The 19,167-nt window shown below is 48.1% G+C and overlaps 1 protein-coding gene across 1 annotated transcript in view; it reads left to right on the forward strand.

The window, feature by feature from the left end:
- The window catches only part of DNAH9 (dynein axonemal heavy chain 9), a 301,371-nt gene that overhangs the window by 258,607 nt on the left and 23,597 nt on the right, over positions 1 to 19,167 (forward strand). Inside the window, 4 exon segments of the mRNA XM_007455019.1 lie at positions 2,515 to 2,708; positions 4,860 to 5,008; positions 14,773 to 14,900; positions 17,448 to 17,675. Of these exon segments, the coding sequence (XP_007455081.1) occupies positions 2,515 to 2,708; positions 4,860 to 5,008; positions 14,773 to 14,900; positions 17,448 to 17,675 (699 nt within the window).

Here is a 19,167-nt window from a genome sequence, read left to right on the forward strand (position 1 = left end):
AGATTAAACATTGCAACTGTGTTCAACCCAGAGCTTCAAGAAAGCGTGCTTCAGACCCAGCCACGGTAGCTGGGAGCCCTGATCACCATGTAATTTCCTCAGTTTTGTGGTGACACCAGGGGAGGGTAATGGGACCGCAGGAGGGTTAATGGTGATGCAAGCTGGGAAGAGGGGTGAAGTGGCAGCCTGAAAGAAGAGGAAAGTTTGGTGCTCGGCACAGAGGGAAATAATTACCGCAGCTGCAGCTTTTCTCAGCCTGTCAAGGGCCCGCCCACTGGCTGCCCAGATGTCAAACTTTATTAATGGAGCGCTTCCTAAGCACCAGGCAGCCTGCCAGGCCTGAGGCGTACAGAGATGGCTCAGAAAGCTCTTGCCCGCAGGGAACTCACAATCTTGTGGGACACCCAGACAAGGAAACCAGCAATTGCAATTCAATAACTGTAGGAGCCCCCAAAAAGCACAAAGAGGGGCTTTATAGTCTTCAAAGCACTTGTATCTACATGAGAGTATGAGCTATGCAGACAACGGTTACTTGGCCTCATTTTCCAAATGAAAAAGTCAAAGCCCACAAAGGTTTAAAAACAGGCTCCGCGTCATAAGAGGCTCATAAGAGGTGACGTCGAGAGCAGAGCTCTCGTCTCCTGGTGCCTCCTCCGCCATCCCCCGTGCCACTCCACGCCACTTCTCAGCACAATGACTGGTGCGTTCCCTGCTCTGCATGCTAAGGGTGAAATTAGGAAGCCACAGAGCCCATGTGAAAGGGCACTTAAGGACTGGACATGTGTTCCTCCACGTGGGAGAAGAGGCTGGGCGAGCCCAGGTCAAGTGCACGTGTCCTTCTCCAGCCTGACCTCCCCCTTGCCACCTGTAGACCCGTCCTCCACAGTCACACTGCCGTCTACCATGTCCCGCACCCTCCCCACTCCAGACTTGGACTCTGTGGATCCTTCCCCATGAAATGCCCTGCCCTTCCCTCTACCGCTCGCTCTGCCCAGCAGAATTCTACATCCCTACTAAGGCCTCCCTCATCTCTTTCTCTTAGGATTTTAAGCTCCCCGAAGGCAAGTGTATTTGTTTGGTTCACATTTGTATCCCCAAGTACCTGGCATGTAGCAGGCGTCCAATAAATATCAAATGAATGAATGATTTCACATAACAAGAATGGAGGATTCCTTAAAATTCATGGCACTGCAGTAGGTGCTTTGGAGACAGTCTAGCTTTTAATCTCATTAGAGAGATCAGTGGAGTTGAGTGACCACAGAAAGGCTGCAGGTAAGCGACTGCCTAAGTGAGTAACGTTTACGTGGGCACTCTGAAGAAACAGGATGGACCCCACCCAAAATGCGGTTCCCATGTCCAGACTGATGACGCCTTACGCATAACTAGAAGGCATGAAAGAGTTTACTGTCACATAATGAGACTTTCTGGGCAGAGCAGGGGAGCTCCCAAGCAGTCTGAGAGAGCCCGGAAAGGAGGTGTCTTGGGGGTGTTCTGGTCGTTGGGGAGTGGGGCGGGGCTTGCATGATACAACTTCCCTTCGGCACCAAGGAGGGAGCACCCAGGCTTACCTGTCAGCTTGTCCTGGAGTGGAGCAGAAGAGGAAGAGGGAGGGGTAAGGCTTTAAAGCTATCAGCAGTCACACTTCCTTTATTAAAGATACCAACTCTGTGAGTAGTTCCAAGTGGTCCACAAAAGAAGGGTAGGAGGGCTGTGCGTTCCAGGTTAGAGAGGTGGACGTGACTGATTTTGGACTGGACTTTAACAGCTTGTGGAACCTTGACAAACAATCATGACCAGTGCAAGAAAGGAAAGGAGTGGAATTTGGCGGAGAAGAGAACAGGACCACTCCCGTGATGAAACTAGTGTGAACAAGGCACCAAGTTGGGAGATCGTCTGGCACATTTCCAGGGCTGAGGGCAGATGTGTGTGGACAGAGGAGGGAGGAAATGGGCCACCTGGGTAGCTGGATGGATTGGGGGGAAGCCCTAAATGAAGAGATTTGATTCACATGTTATGCCTTGGGATTTAATGCTTAGGGAAGCAGATGACACAGAGAAATGTTAAAGTTGGCATTAACACAAAGTCAGTGATTCTAGAGACATTTTGAGAGAGGAATTGACAGGCGTTGCTGGCAGAGTGAGTATGGGACTGAAAGAGAAGAGTCACTGACGTCAGGTGTCCGGGCTCCGGGACCAGAAAAATCCCAGCATCCCTTCTTGTCCCTCTTCCCAGCAGTACCCTCGAGGGAGGTGCTGCTTGGTCTCCACAGCTGAGCATTTCCCAAACCTTGCATATTATTGGGACAGTTTGCTGACGGTAAGTTGATTAAAATCCTTCCTCTATCTTGAGTTTACCGTGGGTGGGGGGGGAGATTCAAGACTCCAGAAAAGAGTATAAATGAGACAGAATTATGTCTATAATACCACCTTGCCCCCCACCAACCCCCAACACAATGCAGATGACAGCTTTCTGGAGAAACTGCATTTCAGAGCAAGATTCCCTGAAATTTTTCAGGCACTTTCATCAATGGAAGAATTCTATAATCTGGATCGGGACATTGAGGGATCCGCCAAGGGCTGGAAAAAGTTTGTCGAATCAGAATGTCCTGAGAAGGAGAAGTTCCCCCAGGAGTGGAAGAACAAGACAGGCCTGCAGCGCCTCTGCATGATGAGAGCCATGCGGCCTGACCGGATGACCTATGCCATGAGGTAGGGACAGGGTGGTGGCGAAGCCAGGATGGGTGTGGCCAGACCAGCAGGGCTGATCACAAAGGCCACAAGTTTATCTTGATGGGAGCCTTTGTCCCAACAACCAAAATCCCATGAGGCCCGTTGCTCTGTGTGTGCCATGTATTGTCTTAATATCTAAGTGGACCCTTTGGGAAGAGGTACTCATCAGTATCAGCACTGGGAAGGAGGCGGATCACTCTAATGGGCAGGAGATGTGAGATCCAGAGGACAGATGGAAAGATCATCCTTTGGCGGGAAGAACACCCCTCTCATTACAAAAGACAGAGAGAGGTGGGTGTGACTGTAGCGGAGGTGATAAAAGCATGGCAGAAAATTGAGCAAGGTTTTGTCTCATGACTTCCACTCCCTCTGAGGAGTAGGAAGCAAGATCTCGCTGCGTTTGTGTGAGAGGGGAGGTGGCAGTGTTGGAGATTTGAGGAATGTGCAAAAGATCTGAAATAGGATCTGTGAAAAAATGGGAGACTGCTGACCAGGGGAACTCAAAGAATTCCAAGCAGCCTCTAGGGCCCACCTAGTGAGATCCTGCATTTGTAGGGGCGCCAGCCTTCACCACTGGATGATTTTCTACAGCTGCATCCAACAGCCCTAGGGTAGATTCAGAGCATGGATCCCTGGTGGAATAAGAGTTAGGGAAGGGAGGTGTGTGGTACTGGCAGAAGAATGATTAGAAGTCACAGGCCGTGCCGCCTACAGAGACGGGCGAATTAGCAGCTGCCTGGGGCTGGAGGGTAGGAATAGGAATTCTCTAAATAGGCAGGAGAATCTTATTGCAGGCTTAAAATGTTGTAAAACTGGATTATGATGAAGATTACAATTCCATGAATTTATTAAACATTATTGAATAGTATACTAAAAATTGGTGAATTTTATGGTATGTCGATTGTACCTCGACAAAGTTGTTTTTAAAAAAAGAAAAGAAATGAGGAAGTTACAGGCCATGGAGCCTACACTGAATTGAACAAGACTTGTAGTGACAAGAATAAGGGGATGATAAAAAGAAAGAAAGAAAGAAATTAAAAACACCAGCGAGGCCAAGATACTGAAAATCCTGCATTTGTGGCACCAATACAGGTAAGGAATAAGCTCACTAAGGATAAATTACTAAAAGAACAGTAAGGACGGAAAGCTTTGGTCAGAGAGTGAGATGTTGCCATTTATGGTTTCAGACATAGAAAAAGTTCCCAAGTAACCACAAGGATGAGAATGTGGCCTTGGAATCAGGTGGCTGACATGGGGAAGAATGGAAGATTGTTAAGAATCTGGAGGATTGTCCACATGGACGCTAATGTCACTCAGGCTGGTGGAGAGACAGTCCATGAGCCAAAGTCCAAGTGATGAGTGAATGAGTAAAGGGACCAAAGGAGCAGTGGACGACGTGGATGTGCAGGGGTCGTGGTGGTACAGTCAGGGCAAACGAGCCTCAGTGGAGCCACACGAGTGGGAAAGAAAGGGTTTAGAAGTAATGGTCATCCGTGAGCAGGACCGTGATCCCAGCTCCCAGTACTGAGAATGAGCCCACCTGAGAAGGGTACAGGGAAAATAGTGTCCTTGCGGGAGCTTTTAAGGCCAAGAGTTAGGCCGGATTTTCAGAAAGTGGTTACAACGGCAAGGTTTTGTTTAGCCTGAAATGGGACATAGGAAGAGGAACATTGGTAGGTGGAATAAGATGAAAGGAAACACAGAGAATGATAGAACGTGAGGGACTAGAAGCCTGGAGGGCCTTAAATCATGGATAGGGATGGCGGATCCCAGGGATACAATGTATGGAGGGTTCAGCTGCCTGCAAGCTTCCGGAAGGCGTTGCTCCTGGCAGGCTTCTGATGGGTGGTGGTGATGCAACAGGACATCCCAGCTCCACAGAGGAGTCATGGTGGCCTGGCTGGATGGGGATCCAGAAGGAGTCCTGATCTAGGTGAGCAGGTGCACAACCAGCAGCAAAGGTTGTAAGTGTCGACTTAATCAGTAAGTAGTGCTTGGCATTGGTCCTAGCTCCGTAACTGCCAAGCCGTGATCTTGAGCACATCCTTCCATGTCTATAGACCTCTGTTGCTCATATGTTATTATTCTGTGACTGCTATACACACATGGACCTTCTTTTATTCCTGGCAGAGATTTTATTGAGGAGAAGTTAGGAAGCAAATACGTGTTGGGAAGAGCACTGGACTTCGCAGCCTCTTTTGAAGAATTGGGACCAGCCACTCCCATGTTTTTTATCCTGTCTCCAGGGGTGGACCCACTGAAGGATGTGGAAAATCAAGGTAAGAAAACCTCATTATGGAGCCAAGGCTGCACCAGCCCCATGCACTGTCACTCTGCGTCTGTCAGCTTCTCTTTTCCTGATTCAAGGTTCATTTTGCAGTGCTTGATATTTGCTAACCATACAGAAATCAGGGTAATTGCTGAACCAACCCCAGGGGGTCATGAACAGAGGGAGGACTGCTCTGGGATGTGAGGTAGCAGGTTCATGAGGAGACCTTGTCCCACCACCCACCCACCCATTCCCCTTCCTGTGGCCGGAGCAGTTATTCTGAAAAACAAGTACAGTCCTTTTATAGGCTCCTAGTGCCCTCAGGATGAAGTCCAAACACCTTAATATGGCTTACAGGGAGCTTCGTCCTCCAGTCCCTCCCTATCTCTCCAGCCTATTTTCCATTATTAGTTTCCTGTTGCTGCTGTAACAAATTATCACAAACTCAGAGGCTTAAAATAACACTAACTATTATTTTACAGTTCTGGAGGTCAGAAATCTTACATGGGGCTTACTGTCTCCCCCCTTTCCCTCATAAGGACCCCTACGACTATATCAGGCCCACTCAGATAACCCAGGATAATCTCCCCATCTGGAGGTCTTTAACCACATCTGCAGAGTCTCTTTTGCCTGTAAAGTCACATATATTCACAGATTCCGGGATTTAGAACATGGGCATCTTTGGGCACTCCTTATTCTGCCTACATTTCCCTACTCCCCTCTTTTTCACTCTTCATGGAAGCCATTCCATTCTCCCAAACATTCTGTCCCCACTCTGGCATCCCCTTCACCAGGCTACCTTCTACTCATCCTTCAGATACCAGTTTCAATGTCACCACCTCCAGGAAGCCCTACTTGATTTCCAAGGTGCTGGATACCCCTCCCCATGTGCTCTTAGAGCACCCTACTGTCTATATATCACATTGTAATTGTCTAGTGACTACTACGGTATCTTCATGTGAGAGTGAGAGCTCTGGGAATAGATGTCCTTTTCAAGGTAGTATTCAAGTTCCTATCTCTGTATTTTCACATGCTAGGCACTCAGTAAATAAATACATTAAATAGGACTTCCGTGATGGCATAGTGGTTAAGAATCCGCCTGCCAATGCAGGGGACACGGGTTCCATTCCTGGTCCGGGAAGATCCCACATGCCACGGAGCGACTAAGCCCGTGTACCACAACTACTGAGACTGCACTCTAGATCTCACGAGCCACAACTACTGAGCCCACGTGCCACAACTACTGAAGCCTGCACACCTAGAGCCCGTGCTCCACAACAAGAGAAGCCACCGCAATGAGAAACCCGCACACCGCAACGAAGAGTAGCCCCACTGCACACCTAGCCCGTGCTCCACAACAAGAGAAGCCACCGCAATGAGAAACCCGCACACCGCAACGAAGAGTAGCCCCAGCTCGTGCAACTAGAGAAAGCCCACGCACAGCAACGAAGGCCCAACGCAGGCAAAAATAAAGAAAGAAAAGAAAAGAAATACATTTTAAAAATATATGTTAAATAAAGGGATGAGCAAATGGATGACTAATCAAAACTATAAAACTAGCAAAACTAGGGAGTTCCCTGGCGGTCCCGTGGTTAGGACTCCACACTTTCACTGCCATGGCCCCTGGTTCAATCCCTGGTCAGGGAACTAAGATCCTTCAAGCCTCGTGGCGCGGCCAAAGGGGAAAACAAAAGCTAGCAAAACTACACATGTTGCAAAGTTAAATAAGGACTCAGCAGGCTTTTACAGAGCCAGGTCTTTATGGATGAGAATCCAGACCATGTAATACACCTCCATGAAAGGAATCTACGCCTGGTGTAGATTTAGAGCCTGGTGTTTGGCTCTAAAGAATAGATGAGTTCTGTATAAGGAAGAGAATTATCTTATTCACTAATTTAATGTATATTTTTGTAATCTCCTAAAAAGTTCAAGTAACATATTTTTAAAATACCTGTAATAAAGAATTTAAAATGAAAAGCAATAGTTCTCAGCTCCAGCCCTTCCCACACCCAGTCCCCCTTCCCAGACACTGGGGTTTTGCCTTTTTCTGAATTTATTCCTTCTGACAATTGTTTCTCTATTTCCTACTAATAATTTATATCACTATTTCTGAATTTATCAAGTTTCAGTATCTATTTATTCCCTGGTATGAAAAGTAAGAGTTTAGCTCCCATTACTGCCAACCAATTGGCTTCATCCTAGATTTGGTAGCATAAGTCATCCGGAGAAAATCACAGGAAGTAAAATTTCTGGATCTTTGGGTGTCTAAAAAGACCAGTTTTGCCCACATACTCTTTAAATAGGTTTGCTAGGTCCAAAATGATTTTTACTCAGAATGTGTCCATACTGCTCAATTGTCTCCTAGAATTCAGTTTTATTCATAGGAGGCCATATGCTAGTAGGGTGCTATTCTTCCCTTGTTTCTTTGTTGGTGACCTATTTTTATTCCCTGGAAACTTTAGGATCATCTTTCTACCTTGTGTTCTGACGTTTCATGAGCTGAGTTAGGTGTGGGTGTTTTTCATTCACCTGCTCAGCACTCAGCCTGCCTTTTCGAGTGGGAGAGTCACACCTGTCTTTATCTCTGGAAATTTTATTCTATCATTTTTGGTAAATATCACCACCATTCGGCAAGTTGCTCCTGCCGGAAACCTGGGAATCAGTCACCCTAGACCCCCTCCTCCACTACCTACCACATCTAGTCCTATTGCTCCTACCTTCTAAAATGTGCTTCAGACGAGTCTAATTGCCTCATTGTGTCTCCCTCCTCTGAGTGGCCACATCTCTCACTGGACTATCACCATAGCCTCCTAACTTACCCCGCTTCTCCTCCCCCACCTGCAATTTTTGCTGCTCTTACAGCCAGACTCGCCTTGCTGAATCTCAGCTCTGATTCTTATCACTCTCCCACTTAAATCGCCCTAGTGGCTCCCCACAGTCCTCAAGGTAATGCCCAGTACTATAAGCATGGTCTCTGTGACCTGCATGGCCTGGCCTTTCTGTCCAGCCTTGGATCTTACATTCCCTCAAGCTCACACTTCTCTGGCCACATGGCTCAAAAGGTTCTCCATCATGAGCCCTCCTGGCCCAGGCCGTTTTCTCAAGCAATTCCTTTCACCTGAAATGCTTCTCCCCAGCTCTTCAGTCCAATGCCTGCCAATCCTGCAGGGATCAGCTTCTCCTGACCTCTGCACAAGACCATTTGGTTTCCCCTTATGCATATTATTTGCTTCAGAGCATTGAATACAATTCTAATTAGACCCTTCTTTTACAGTTTTAGCTTACGTTTGCCTGCCTGCATGTCGCTAAGACCCTGGAGGTCAAGGATTGTGTCATCTTGCTCATCATTTTCTTACCAGTGCCTAAAAGGGTAACTAGCACAGAGAGGTACTCAGTAAATATTGGTTGAATGAATTAACAAACGAATGAGTAAATGAGCATAAGAACTGTTGTTATTGCTGTGTTATTCCTGACTTTCACTTTTTCATAGATTCTGTATTCCTTCTGTCCCATGGAGGTTTTATTCCTTTCGTAATGACAAATCTAGTCTCCTCATTTTTATTCAGTGTTTTCCTTTCCGGAAGCTTTCATATACCCTGTTTATGAGCAATTTCCTACTATTCTTTGCCAATTGACCCCCAACTACTATTCCATCATGTAGTTTGAAGCTTTCTGTCATTTCAGGCAAGCTGACCTGTCCCTGAACCATATTGGTTATTTGTCTCTGAGTAAATCACCTCAGCCCTGCCCTTGGCTTCATCTTAACGCAAATTTCCCGACCAGAGGCAATATTGCTGTTCATCAGCTAGAGATTACCTGGGCACCTGGGCCTCTCTCTCTCTCTCTTCCTCCCCCTCTGTGCTCTGGATGGTTTGATTCATTTTCTCATGCACCCATTTAGAACATATACTCTGGTGACATCATGTGCTCCACATCTTGGATCTCATCATTCGGCCTGATGGACTCCTATTCTCAGGTTTGGAATCCACATAACTGACTCACTTTCCCCTATGTCCCCTAGGCCCCCGCTTATTCAGGAAACTTACTGTCTCTGTGCTTGGGCAGAGTCTGTGCATCAGACTCCATCAGACACTGTTTTACTCCATGTAGATGCAGACAAAGCTTGGCAGATGAAAGATTTTGTTCCCCCATCCTCACTCCAGCCCTTCTCCCGAAATGCATGAACCCACAGACAGACAAAATTCTATATATGATTTTGGGAGTTCTCTAAGCTTCTGAAGCTCATCCATTGACACTTGGTTAAGAATCTGTGCTTTTCTAAGAATCTGAAAAAGAATAGGTATATGTATATGTATAACTGAATCACTTTGCTGTACACCTGAAACTAACACAACATTGTAAATCAACTCTACTCCAATATAAAATAAAATTTTTTTAATTAAAAAAATTTTTTTTAAAGAATCTAAGCTTTTCTGGCAGTTTTGTACCTCTTCGTCTCCTCCGAGATTTTCCTTCCTCAACAATTTTGAAGGAGGAGGAAGACAGAATTCCACCCACTTTCCTCGGCCTACGTTTTAACATGAACCCACTTCCACCCACCCGCACAGCATTCCTTCTTGCCTTCGCAGATTAATCCTTTACCTTCTCTCTCTTCTCATCACCTTCTTCCCGAATGAGCCACACTTCCTTATTTGCACGATTATTTTTGCTTTTGCTTCATCTAAAAGCAATCACCCATCGTTTCCAATCACCCCTTAATACCTTCCTCCCAGGGTTACTGTGAAGATAAGAATGAAATCTCAGATGTGAAAAGGCTTTGAAACATTAAAAGTACAGTAGCATTGTACGGCATTAAAATGACGATGATGACGCGTCTATTCTTTGAGGCAGCTCGGTTTGCTCCTTCCTTTACATCCGTTTGTCACATCCTTTCAAAGCACAGTATCATCCTCGGCCCTCCCAACAGAGGACCTCCCCTTTCCACCCTTACAAGGCACCTTCTCTGGTCCTTCTTTGACTTGACTCTTGCATGATCTTGCTTGGTCTCCATCCTCCTTTGTCCAGTTACCTGGCATTGACAAAATGTTTCCGTTTACCTACCACCTGGGCCTTCTACTGCCTCCCCTTCCTCTTTCCAATATGCTGGTCAGAGGAGGAGTTCCTTTAGATTTTTGTCAGCCTGCTACCAGGTGTGTTCAAGGAAACAGTTTTCAATTCGGTGTCTTTGCAGCTAGATTATCAACACTTTGCTTAGAGCCTCTTCTTCATTGTTCCTGACTCCATTCTCTTTTTCTTAAGCATCAGTTGAAGTTGGCTAGGATGGAGCAAGTACAGTCTCTACAGAGCAGCTTCAAGACTGGCAGAGTGTAGTTTCTGTGTGAAGGGACACTCATCCATCTGTTCATGTGCTGGGGATGGGGGACACCTCTTCCACTGAGAGGGGGCTGTGCAGGGATGGGGATGGAACAGGGATGTGCGCAGAGGCAGATACAATGGCAGTAAATGGAAGGTGTTCTACCAGATGGCAGATGTTTTGTCAGGCAGAGGGAGCAGTAAAGAGTGAAGCAAAGTGCTGAGCATAAGAAGCGGGGCAGCCATTAGGAAGTTTTAAGGAAGAGGGGAATGGACAACATGTGAAAGATTACCAGACAGTCTCACAAGACTGAGAATCATCAGCTTGTCGTGGCACCAATTCACTCAGTGTGTTATTTTTTCTCTTGTATTAACGCATAGACTTGTGCAGGGTTGTGGTTTTACAAAAGTTGGGGGATGCAGATGTAGAATGGGCAATGGAGTGAAGAATTTTATAAGATCATGGCTCAAATGAAGGATTATTGGGTCCATCTTAAAATAAGAGGGAGGTAAAGATGAAGGTTGAAAAAACAGAGGAGCCAATGGACTAGACGTTTTGCTGATACAGAATAATATGCAAGGAGGAGTAAGAGAGTGAGCAATCTGGACAGTAGGAAGTTAGAGTTGTGAGTAAAAATGAAAGAATGATGTGTCAGACGTGGGAGAGTTTGCAGGGATAAGGCCTCACTGCAGCCACTGGGAATGGGAAACAGAAATGGAAAGAAATTCTTTGAAGATGAGGAAGCATGAGGCTGGGTGTTGGCTGAGTCATCCGTAGTGGCATTAAAGCTCACCAAGATAATGATGAGACAGAAAATATGGAATATTTTAAACCAAGTTCCAAAACCCCTAATAAAAGTGACTCTTGCTAGGAAGTTGATAGAGGGCAGAAAACATAAAAGTTAGTAGGCAATGTAGCCAATAGCATGTGCTTTAGAAGAGAGTATTTGTTTTTCTCTTTCTGACTTACTTCACTCCGTATGACAGACTCTGGGTCCATCCACCTCACTACCAATAACTCCATTTCATTTCTTTTTATGGCTGAGTAATATTCCATTGTATATATGTGCCACATCTTCTTCATCCATTCATCTGTTGATGGACACTTAGGTTGCTTCTATGTCCTGGCTATTGTAAATAGCGCTGCAATGAGCACTGTGGTACATGACTCTTTTTGAATTATGGTTTTCTCAGGGTATATGCTCAGTAGTGGGATTGCTGGATCATATGGTAATTCTATTTTTAGTTTTTTAAGGAACCTCTATACTGTTCTCCATAGTGGCTGTATCAATTTACATTCCCACCAACAGTACAAGAGGGTTCCCTTTTCTCCACACCCTCTCCAGCATGTATTGTTTGTAGATTTTTTGATGATGGCCATTCTGACCGGTGTGAGATGATATCTCACCATATGCTAACACATATATATGGAATCTAAGGGAAAAAAAGAAAGGTCATGAAGAACCTAGGGGCAAGACAGGAATAAAGACACAGACCTACTAGAGAATGGACTTGAGGATATGGGGAGGGGGAAGGGTAAGCTGTGACAAAGTGAGAGAGTGGCATGGACATATATATACTACCAGATGTAAAACAGATAGCTAGGGCTTCCCTGGTGGCGCAGCGGTTGAGAGTCCGCCTGCCGATGCAGGGGACACGGGTTCGTGCCCCGCTCCGGGAAGATCCCACATGCCGCGGAGCGGCTGGGCCCGTGAGCCGTGGCCGCTGAGCCTGCACGTCCGGAGCCTGTGCTCCGCGACGGGAGAGGCCACAACGGTTGAGAGGCCCATGTACCGCAAAAAAAAAAACAAACCCAAAACAGATAGCTAGTGGGAAGTAGCCGCATAGCACAGGGAGATCAGCTCAGTGCTTTGTGACCACCTAGAGGGGTGGGATAGGGAGGGTGGGAGGGAGACGCAAGAGGGAAGAGATATGGGAACATATGTATATGTGTAACTGATTCACTTTGTTATAAAGCAGAAAGTAACACACCACTGTAAAGCAATTATGCTCCAATAAAGATGTTAAAATAAATAAATAAAAATTAAATTAAAAAAAAATAAGAAGAGAGCACATGAAAGGTTTTTCATACAAGAGCGGAGAAGAAATAGCCTGCAAGTAACAAGACAAGGCTAGAAGGACGTTCCCCTTCCTCCCAGCCCCAGGGGTATGTGGAGCTAAGCGGAGGGTCACGGACACTGTAGCGTCCTCAGACTGGAGCTCGTGGAGGGACGGCCACCAGGATGCTCAGGGAGGTTCACAGTGCGGCCCGGCTCCTGGTGACACCACCATACGGGGCGCTGGAAGGAAGATCTGAAAGGGAAAGAAAGGCAGGGGGGTGGGGGCACGGAAGCCGTAGCACATGGAATTCGAACTAATCTTTAGTTAAGCCCTCTTTTCCTGTACCCTTTGTCTGTGAACAAAGAAAAGAAGTAGGATCTTTGTGAGCAGAAATGTCCCCGAGGCTATCTAATAATCCCAGCATCTTTATCCTGTTCTTTTTCTCTGGAATAAGTTGTTCATATATTCTTGGCTCTAAAGCTGACATCAAATCTATTGCCAGCTAGGATTTATAGAGTTTAATAAGGGTATTTCTTGGGTTCATCTCAGTTGAATCTGTAATAACTATTCCTCACTACAGAAAGTCATCATCTTGTTTGGTCTTATACAGTTAAAGAACACACTATAGTTTTGCTTTAGTGCTCTAAAGACACATCCAATATTGACAGTGTTCTTTAAATTTTCTTGCACAAGTATCAAACTGCAACTTCAATTCTAGTTCCCCTGAAACTAAATTTGTTAAGTACAGACTTTTATTCTTTTTCTCTTTTAAATTTCTCCTCTTTTCTCTTGTGCACCTCACCTTCTTAGAAAAATTGCTCGACGATTCCTTCATGGTATTACACATTTTTTGATCCTTTTGTCTAAAGAATATTATGTAATCTCTCTAAACTTTATTATTATTTTTTATTTATTTATTTATTTTTGGCTGCGTTGGGTCTTCGTTTCTGTGCGTGGGCTTCCTCTAGTTGCAGCGAGCAGGGGCCACTCTTCATCGCGGTGCACGGGCCTCTCACTGTCGTGGCCTCTCTTGTTGTGGTGCACAAGCTCCAGACGCTCAGGCTCAGTAGTTGTGGCTCACGGGTCTAGTTGCTCTGTGGCATGTGGGATCTTCCCAGACCAGGGCTCGAACCCGTGTCCCCTGCATTGGCAGGCAGATTCTCAACAACTGCGCCACCAGGGAAGCCCTCCAAACTTTATTGGGTTGGGTGAATAGCTGGTGTCCAAGCAGAATTGGCTGCCTATATTAAGGTTATTTCTTTGTGTGAAGTCTTTCTTGGGCTCACAGAGCAACTCTTAAGCATCAGCCTTGCTCCACTGACCCAGCTGTGACATGTGCATTTGCATGGCCGTTCCCTTACTCCATTCCCGACAGTGAAATACAAGCATTCACACCTACGCAGCCAAGCCCCTTCTTGGCTGGCCTCTTGCCTCTCTTCACTCTAATTCGTGCAAAATGACAAGGGTAAAGGTTCTATGTGGTGGGAATAACAGGGAGGAGGTTCACATGGCATAAAGTACAGGAAGCCAAACTACCCGAGTCCTGCCCCTCTTGGCCTCGCCTCCCAGTAAGCTTCCCAGGAAAATGTATATTATTATTAATATATTCAGGGGGCAAAGCACGTTAGACCTGGCCACGCCCACACGCTTGCTACTCTTTGAGCCTTACACTCTCTAGGATGGTGGCCCAATGCCTGCTCAAGTGGAGGCTGCACAGAAGGGCAGCAGCACATGTGCCCATTCTTGGGGATGTCAATTGAAAAGAAAAGCACGATGTGAGAGTTGTGAGTTAAGTTTTCTTGGGGGCAAAATGAGGACTGTAGCCTGGGAGACAGCAACTCGGAGGTCAGTGTGCATGTGGTTTTGGAGAGGGGGTCACGCAGTCAGCCACACGTGTTTGCAGAAAAGCAGACGTCACCGTGAAGGACTGGAGTGCTTTTCTAGATATGAGGACACGTAAGAACTGGGCTCATAACATCTTCTCCTGAGAATACCTAACTATCTGAAGACCTGTTCTGCCAGTTCCTCCCAGAGCACAGCGGGCCTCATTCCTGGTCTCCACCCTGAACTCCTTTCATAGGCTGTTGAAGGTCAGCGGCTACAGTAGCTAGTGACTTAATCCTTGTACAGGCAGATGGCAAGTGCCAGTTTTTAGTTGGCAGGGATTAAGTGAGGAGGGAGGGGTAAAGCATTTTGTCTAGACAAGCACTTCCTTCTCTTTGGGAAAAAAAAGCTGGAAGATGCAGCAACCCTGCCTCGTGAAGGAAGAGGGTCCGTGTGTGAGGTCGGGGTGCGCGGCTTCCCGCAGCCTGCGATGGGGGAGCCGCGCGGAGGTGTGCGTTTCCTCGTGAATACTCAATGGCATTAGAGGCAATAATGACCACTCCCTGCCCCTTTTAGGTAAAAAACTCGGATATACCTTCAACAACCGGAACTTTCACAACGTGTCTTTGGGCCAAGGACAGGAGGTAGTGGCTGAGGCTGTGCTGGACCTGGCTGCCAAGAAAGGCCACTGGGTTCTTTTGCAGGTATGCCCCCTCTGCCCTGCTGGGCTCACTCTTGACCCCGTCCCTGGGTCGACCCCCACAGTCCCTGGGCCACCTTTCCTTCCATGCCCTCGTCCCTGACCTCCCAGGCTTCTCCCTCCAGTCCGGCCCCGTGTGTGCTGCTCCTCACCCCACCCTCGATACCCTCCCTCTCCCCCCACTCCCTCTGGTTTCAATGGCACCCCCGTCCAGAAGGAGGCCTGTTCTCACAGCGCTGCGTGCTCAGGAGGCCGGTGTTCAGCTGGAGGCTGAATCCAGTGGCGGCTGCTGATCCCTTCCCAGGCGTTCCATGGAGCTCTCCTCTGCTCTGCCTTTCCACGTGTCACGTGTTACAGGCTCTTCATTATATGCGTGACTAGAACGTCACACGTGTAACCAGGACTGAGCCTCTTCACTGAGAGTTCATGCTGGGGTCGGGGATCTGGAACACCTACCGTTGTAGGAATACCTACAGCGCTTCTTGTACATGTTTCACTAAACATGTACAAGAAGTAAAGGCTACCCCTCCCGAATCGCGGCCTGTCCTCTTGTTCCCGTTTCTGCAGCTTGCATGGATCCTGGGGCTGTCGGGTGCAGAGCGAGTGGCTGACTCCTCTCTTCTCCCGCAGCCACCTCTGCGAGGGCACCCATGGCTACGTGGAAACCACTTACGCTATGGCTGTGTCCTTCACTGCAATTTCTTGGGGAAAGAGACATTCCTTATTTACCTTTGGCACCTAGCACACTACCGTGAACACAGTAGACACTCAACCAAAGCCCGTGGGGTAAAAGAATCAATGAAAAAAATCAGTGAAGGAAGGACACATGGAAAAGCCAGTCCCTCCCCTCCCATCTGGCTTTGATTACCGAGAACTACCTCTGTCTCCTGATGACTCACTGTACACTTCTTGTTGTTGGGTTTTCATCCTTAATTATCCCATTATTTATTTGGAGCCTAGCAGCAGAGGGATCTGCTATTCCCTGGGACGCTTTTCCAGAAACAGTGGGAATCTAAGGAGAAAAGAGAATGACAGTGAGGTTCCTGCTTCCTCCCACTGGATCAGCTCGGTGCTGGGAGGGTGTGACCTCCCCGACTGTCTCAGGCTCATTTGCCAAAGAGACCCCCTTCTGGGCACTAGCACCTTCAGGAACCCAGCCCCCCAGACAGTGAGCAGAGAGCGTTTCCTCCCCCTGGTACCTACCGGCTGCCCTGATGTGGTTTCTGAGAGACCTCCAGGATGAAACTCAGACGCTGGGATCCCTGAAGCAGTGGCAGAGTTTCTCACTGCGGGCCGGGGGTGCTGCCTGGCTCATCGAGCCCTGGCTCTCCAGGCAGCCAGCAGACTCTCCGCCCCCATAGAATGATGACAACTGAATGCTTTCATTTCACAGAGTTTCATTTCAGCAATCGCTACGAACTCTTGCATAGCATTTCACAGTATACAAAGCCCTTTCAAATCCATTACCTTTGGTTATTTCCAGCAACCCTGGGTAATAAGTATGGAAAATATTATTGTTATTTCTCTTTTCATGGAAGAGAAAGTAGCACTCAGAGACCGGATTGCTGTGGCCCAAGCACCGTGCTCTGTGCCGATCTGTGTATTTAAGGCTCTGCAAGCAGGCTTCCTCAAATACGTATCAAGGAGCTTTTATCTATCCATCATAATGAAACAGATTGCAATGAAGCAAAGTGACTATCCTTGCTAGAGTGAAAAGTGCATGCTGCAAGGTAGTGCTAAGAAATAAATGTCGTTTTACACAGACAGACAGACAGAAAGGGGTTTTGTTGCGGGAGGAGAAGGGCTCAACGACCAGGCAGAGGAGCCTGGGCTTGTGGTAGGAGCTTTCCCTGTCTGGGAGCAGCAGTGTCTCAGTGTGTTTTAGGAAGATAAGTTTGGCAACAATTAGCAGAATGGTTTCGAGAGGGGCAGGGGAGGAAGGAAAGCTAGCTAGAAGGGGTTTAAATCAGTGCTTTTCAAGTCTTAACATGCATACAAATCACTGGAGGATCTTATTAAAATCCACTAATTCAGTAAGTCTGAGTCTGCATTTCTAACTGGCTTCCAGGTGAGGCCAACATTGCTGACCCATGGGCCCCACTTTTGATCAAAGGCTCAAAAAAATCCAGGTGTCAGATACGGGGATCTGGATTTGGAATGTAAGCACACATTAGACCCTTCAAGTGTGGCCCTCAGACCAGCAGCAGCTGCGGCATCACCCAGGAACTTGTTAGAAATGCGAGCCCTCAGACCCTACCCTGGACCACCGGCATCAACCACTCTGGGATGAGGCCTGAGAATCTTTGTCTCAGCGGGCCCTCCAGGGGATCCCGAAGCCTGGTCAAGTTTGAGATCCTTGTGCTAGAGAGACTTAGGACACCTAGGGGAAGGATTGAATTGCAGGGTACGAGGGGTCCCCATTACTGGGAACCCCAAGACTCATGCTGGGATGTGATTTGTTTGAAAGTAAGGCCAGGTCCCTCCTCAAGCCGCCTTCCTGATAATTGTTTAAGCAGATGCCTGTAATCAAGGGGTCCTTCCTTCCCACCAGAACATCCACCTGGTGGCCAAGTGGCTCAGTACCCTGGAGAAGAAGCTGGAGGAGCACAGTGAGAACAGCCACCCAGAGTTCAGGGTCTTCATCAGTGCGGAGCCCGCACCCTCCACTGAGGGCCACGTCATCCCCCAGGGCATCCTGGAGAACTCCGTTAAGATCACCAACGAGCCTCCCACGGGCATGCACGCCAACCTGCACAAGGCCCTGGACAACTTCACTCAGGTAGGGGGCCCTGGGAGGGAGGGCAGAAGAGTGCCCCACCTCACGAAGAGCAGGTTCCCCGGGTGGGAGAGTAGCACACAGCTGGGGTGGGGTGGGGGGCCGGCTGGAGCAGGGCCCGGCGTGGGCGAAATGTGTCCCCTCTGCAAGTGACCTCCAGCCAGTGCCCACCGAGTGCAGCTCTCAATTCCCAGATACACCTGGGGGCGCCAAGCTTAGGGTGTTTCTTTGGCAAGAGGTGTAGGGGAGCTTTCTGCACGCCTGCAGGCTAACTGAGTACGCCAAGATGGAGAAGGGCAGAGTGCTGTGAAACTAACTGATACGGCGCGCCGGCCGCGCACTTATTAGCGGAGCACACCGTGTTCAAGCAGGGGGCTGACACTCGTGTTCAGATGACGTCTGCATGCATCTTGAGTATCAAGGGTTCAGATAACCCAGGCAGCAGACGGTGGGGATCTGGACTGGAATGTAACCGTGTGTTAGACTCATAAAGCGTGGCCTCCAGACCAGCAGCACCTGGGCACTTGACAGGAATGCAAATTCTCGGGCTCCACCCTAGACCAAGTGCATCAGACACTCTGGGGTGGAGCCCAGGCCTCTGCGCGCTAACTAGCCCTCCAGGGGATTCTATCCAACAGTCGACTTGGAGAACACTGTGCTAGTGAGACTTGGACTATCCAGGCACAGGGTTCAAACTCAGGCTACTACGTGACTGGAATCTGTTACTGGGAACTCCAAGGCTCATGTAGTGGAGTATTTATTTAAAGCCGAGGCCAGGCCCATGGGTATATAAAGTACCGTATATAAAGTAGCGCTTGCCAAGTCTGCCGCTCAGGCCTCTTGCATCTTCTCAGGAAGGCATCCTTTCTGGTCGCTTCTTCTCTGGGGAGTCCCACCCTTCTGGGAAAGGGAGTATGCAAAGGTGCGAACACCAGGAGGATGGGGGCCACAAGGCCCACCTAACGTCCGTCTCCCACTCTGGCCTTGGTGGAGTCCAAGGGCAGGGTTCTAGGATGGGTCCTCCCTGACATCATCCTGTCGTAACACCAGCGGGTCTCTAGCTTCACGGAACCCGTGCTCAAGCTCACCGCAAGCCCCAGATAGGTCATCTAGGTCGGCTGAAACAGGCCGTCCAGCAGGACAGCCATTCTAGCGAGCCCGGCATAAAGCAGCAGGAGCAGCAGCCCTTTGGGATTGACGTTAACATGAGATGAAGACCACGTGGCAGCCGAGTCTCGCGAGATTGCACTGACTGTCTGATACCCTCGTAGCAGCAGCCCAAAGGCCAACTTGCAGGGAAGCTTCCCCGGGATCTGAGAAGAGAAACTTATCCAGCCCCCTCCTCTTGCACTCACCTTTCCAACCCAGCTCCAAAACTCCCACGTAATCTGGAGTAGAGAGCAGGGGAACATTACCAGGAGACCTCAGATATTTTAGCTTTTGCCACTTTCCCTACAAAATACCATCCCATTGCAACACGGTGCAGAAGGCAAGG

The sequence above is a fragment of the Lipotes vexillifer genome, unplaced genomic scaffold (genome assembly GCF_000442215.2).
Source record: "Lipotes vexillifer unplaced genomic scaffold, Lipotes_vexillifer_v1.1 scaffold1233, whole genome shotgun sequence".
NCBI classification, from domain to species: domain Eukaryota; kingdom Metazoa; phylum Chordata; class Mammalia; order Artiodactyla; family Lipotidae; genus Lipotes; species Lipotes vexillifer.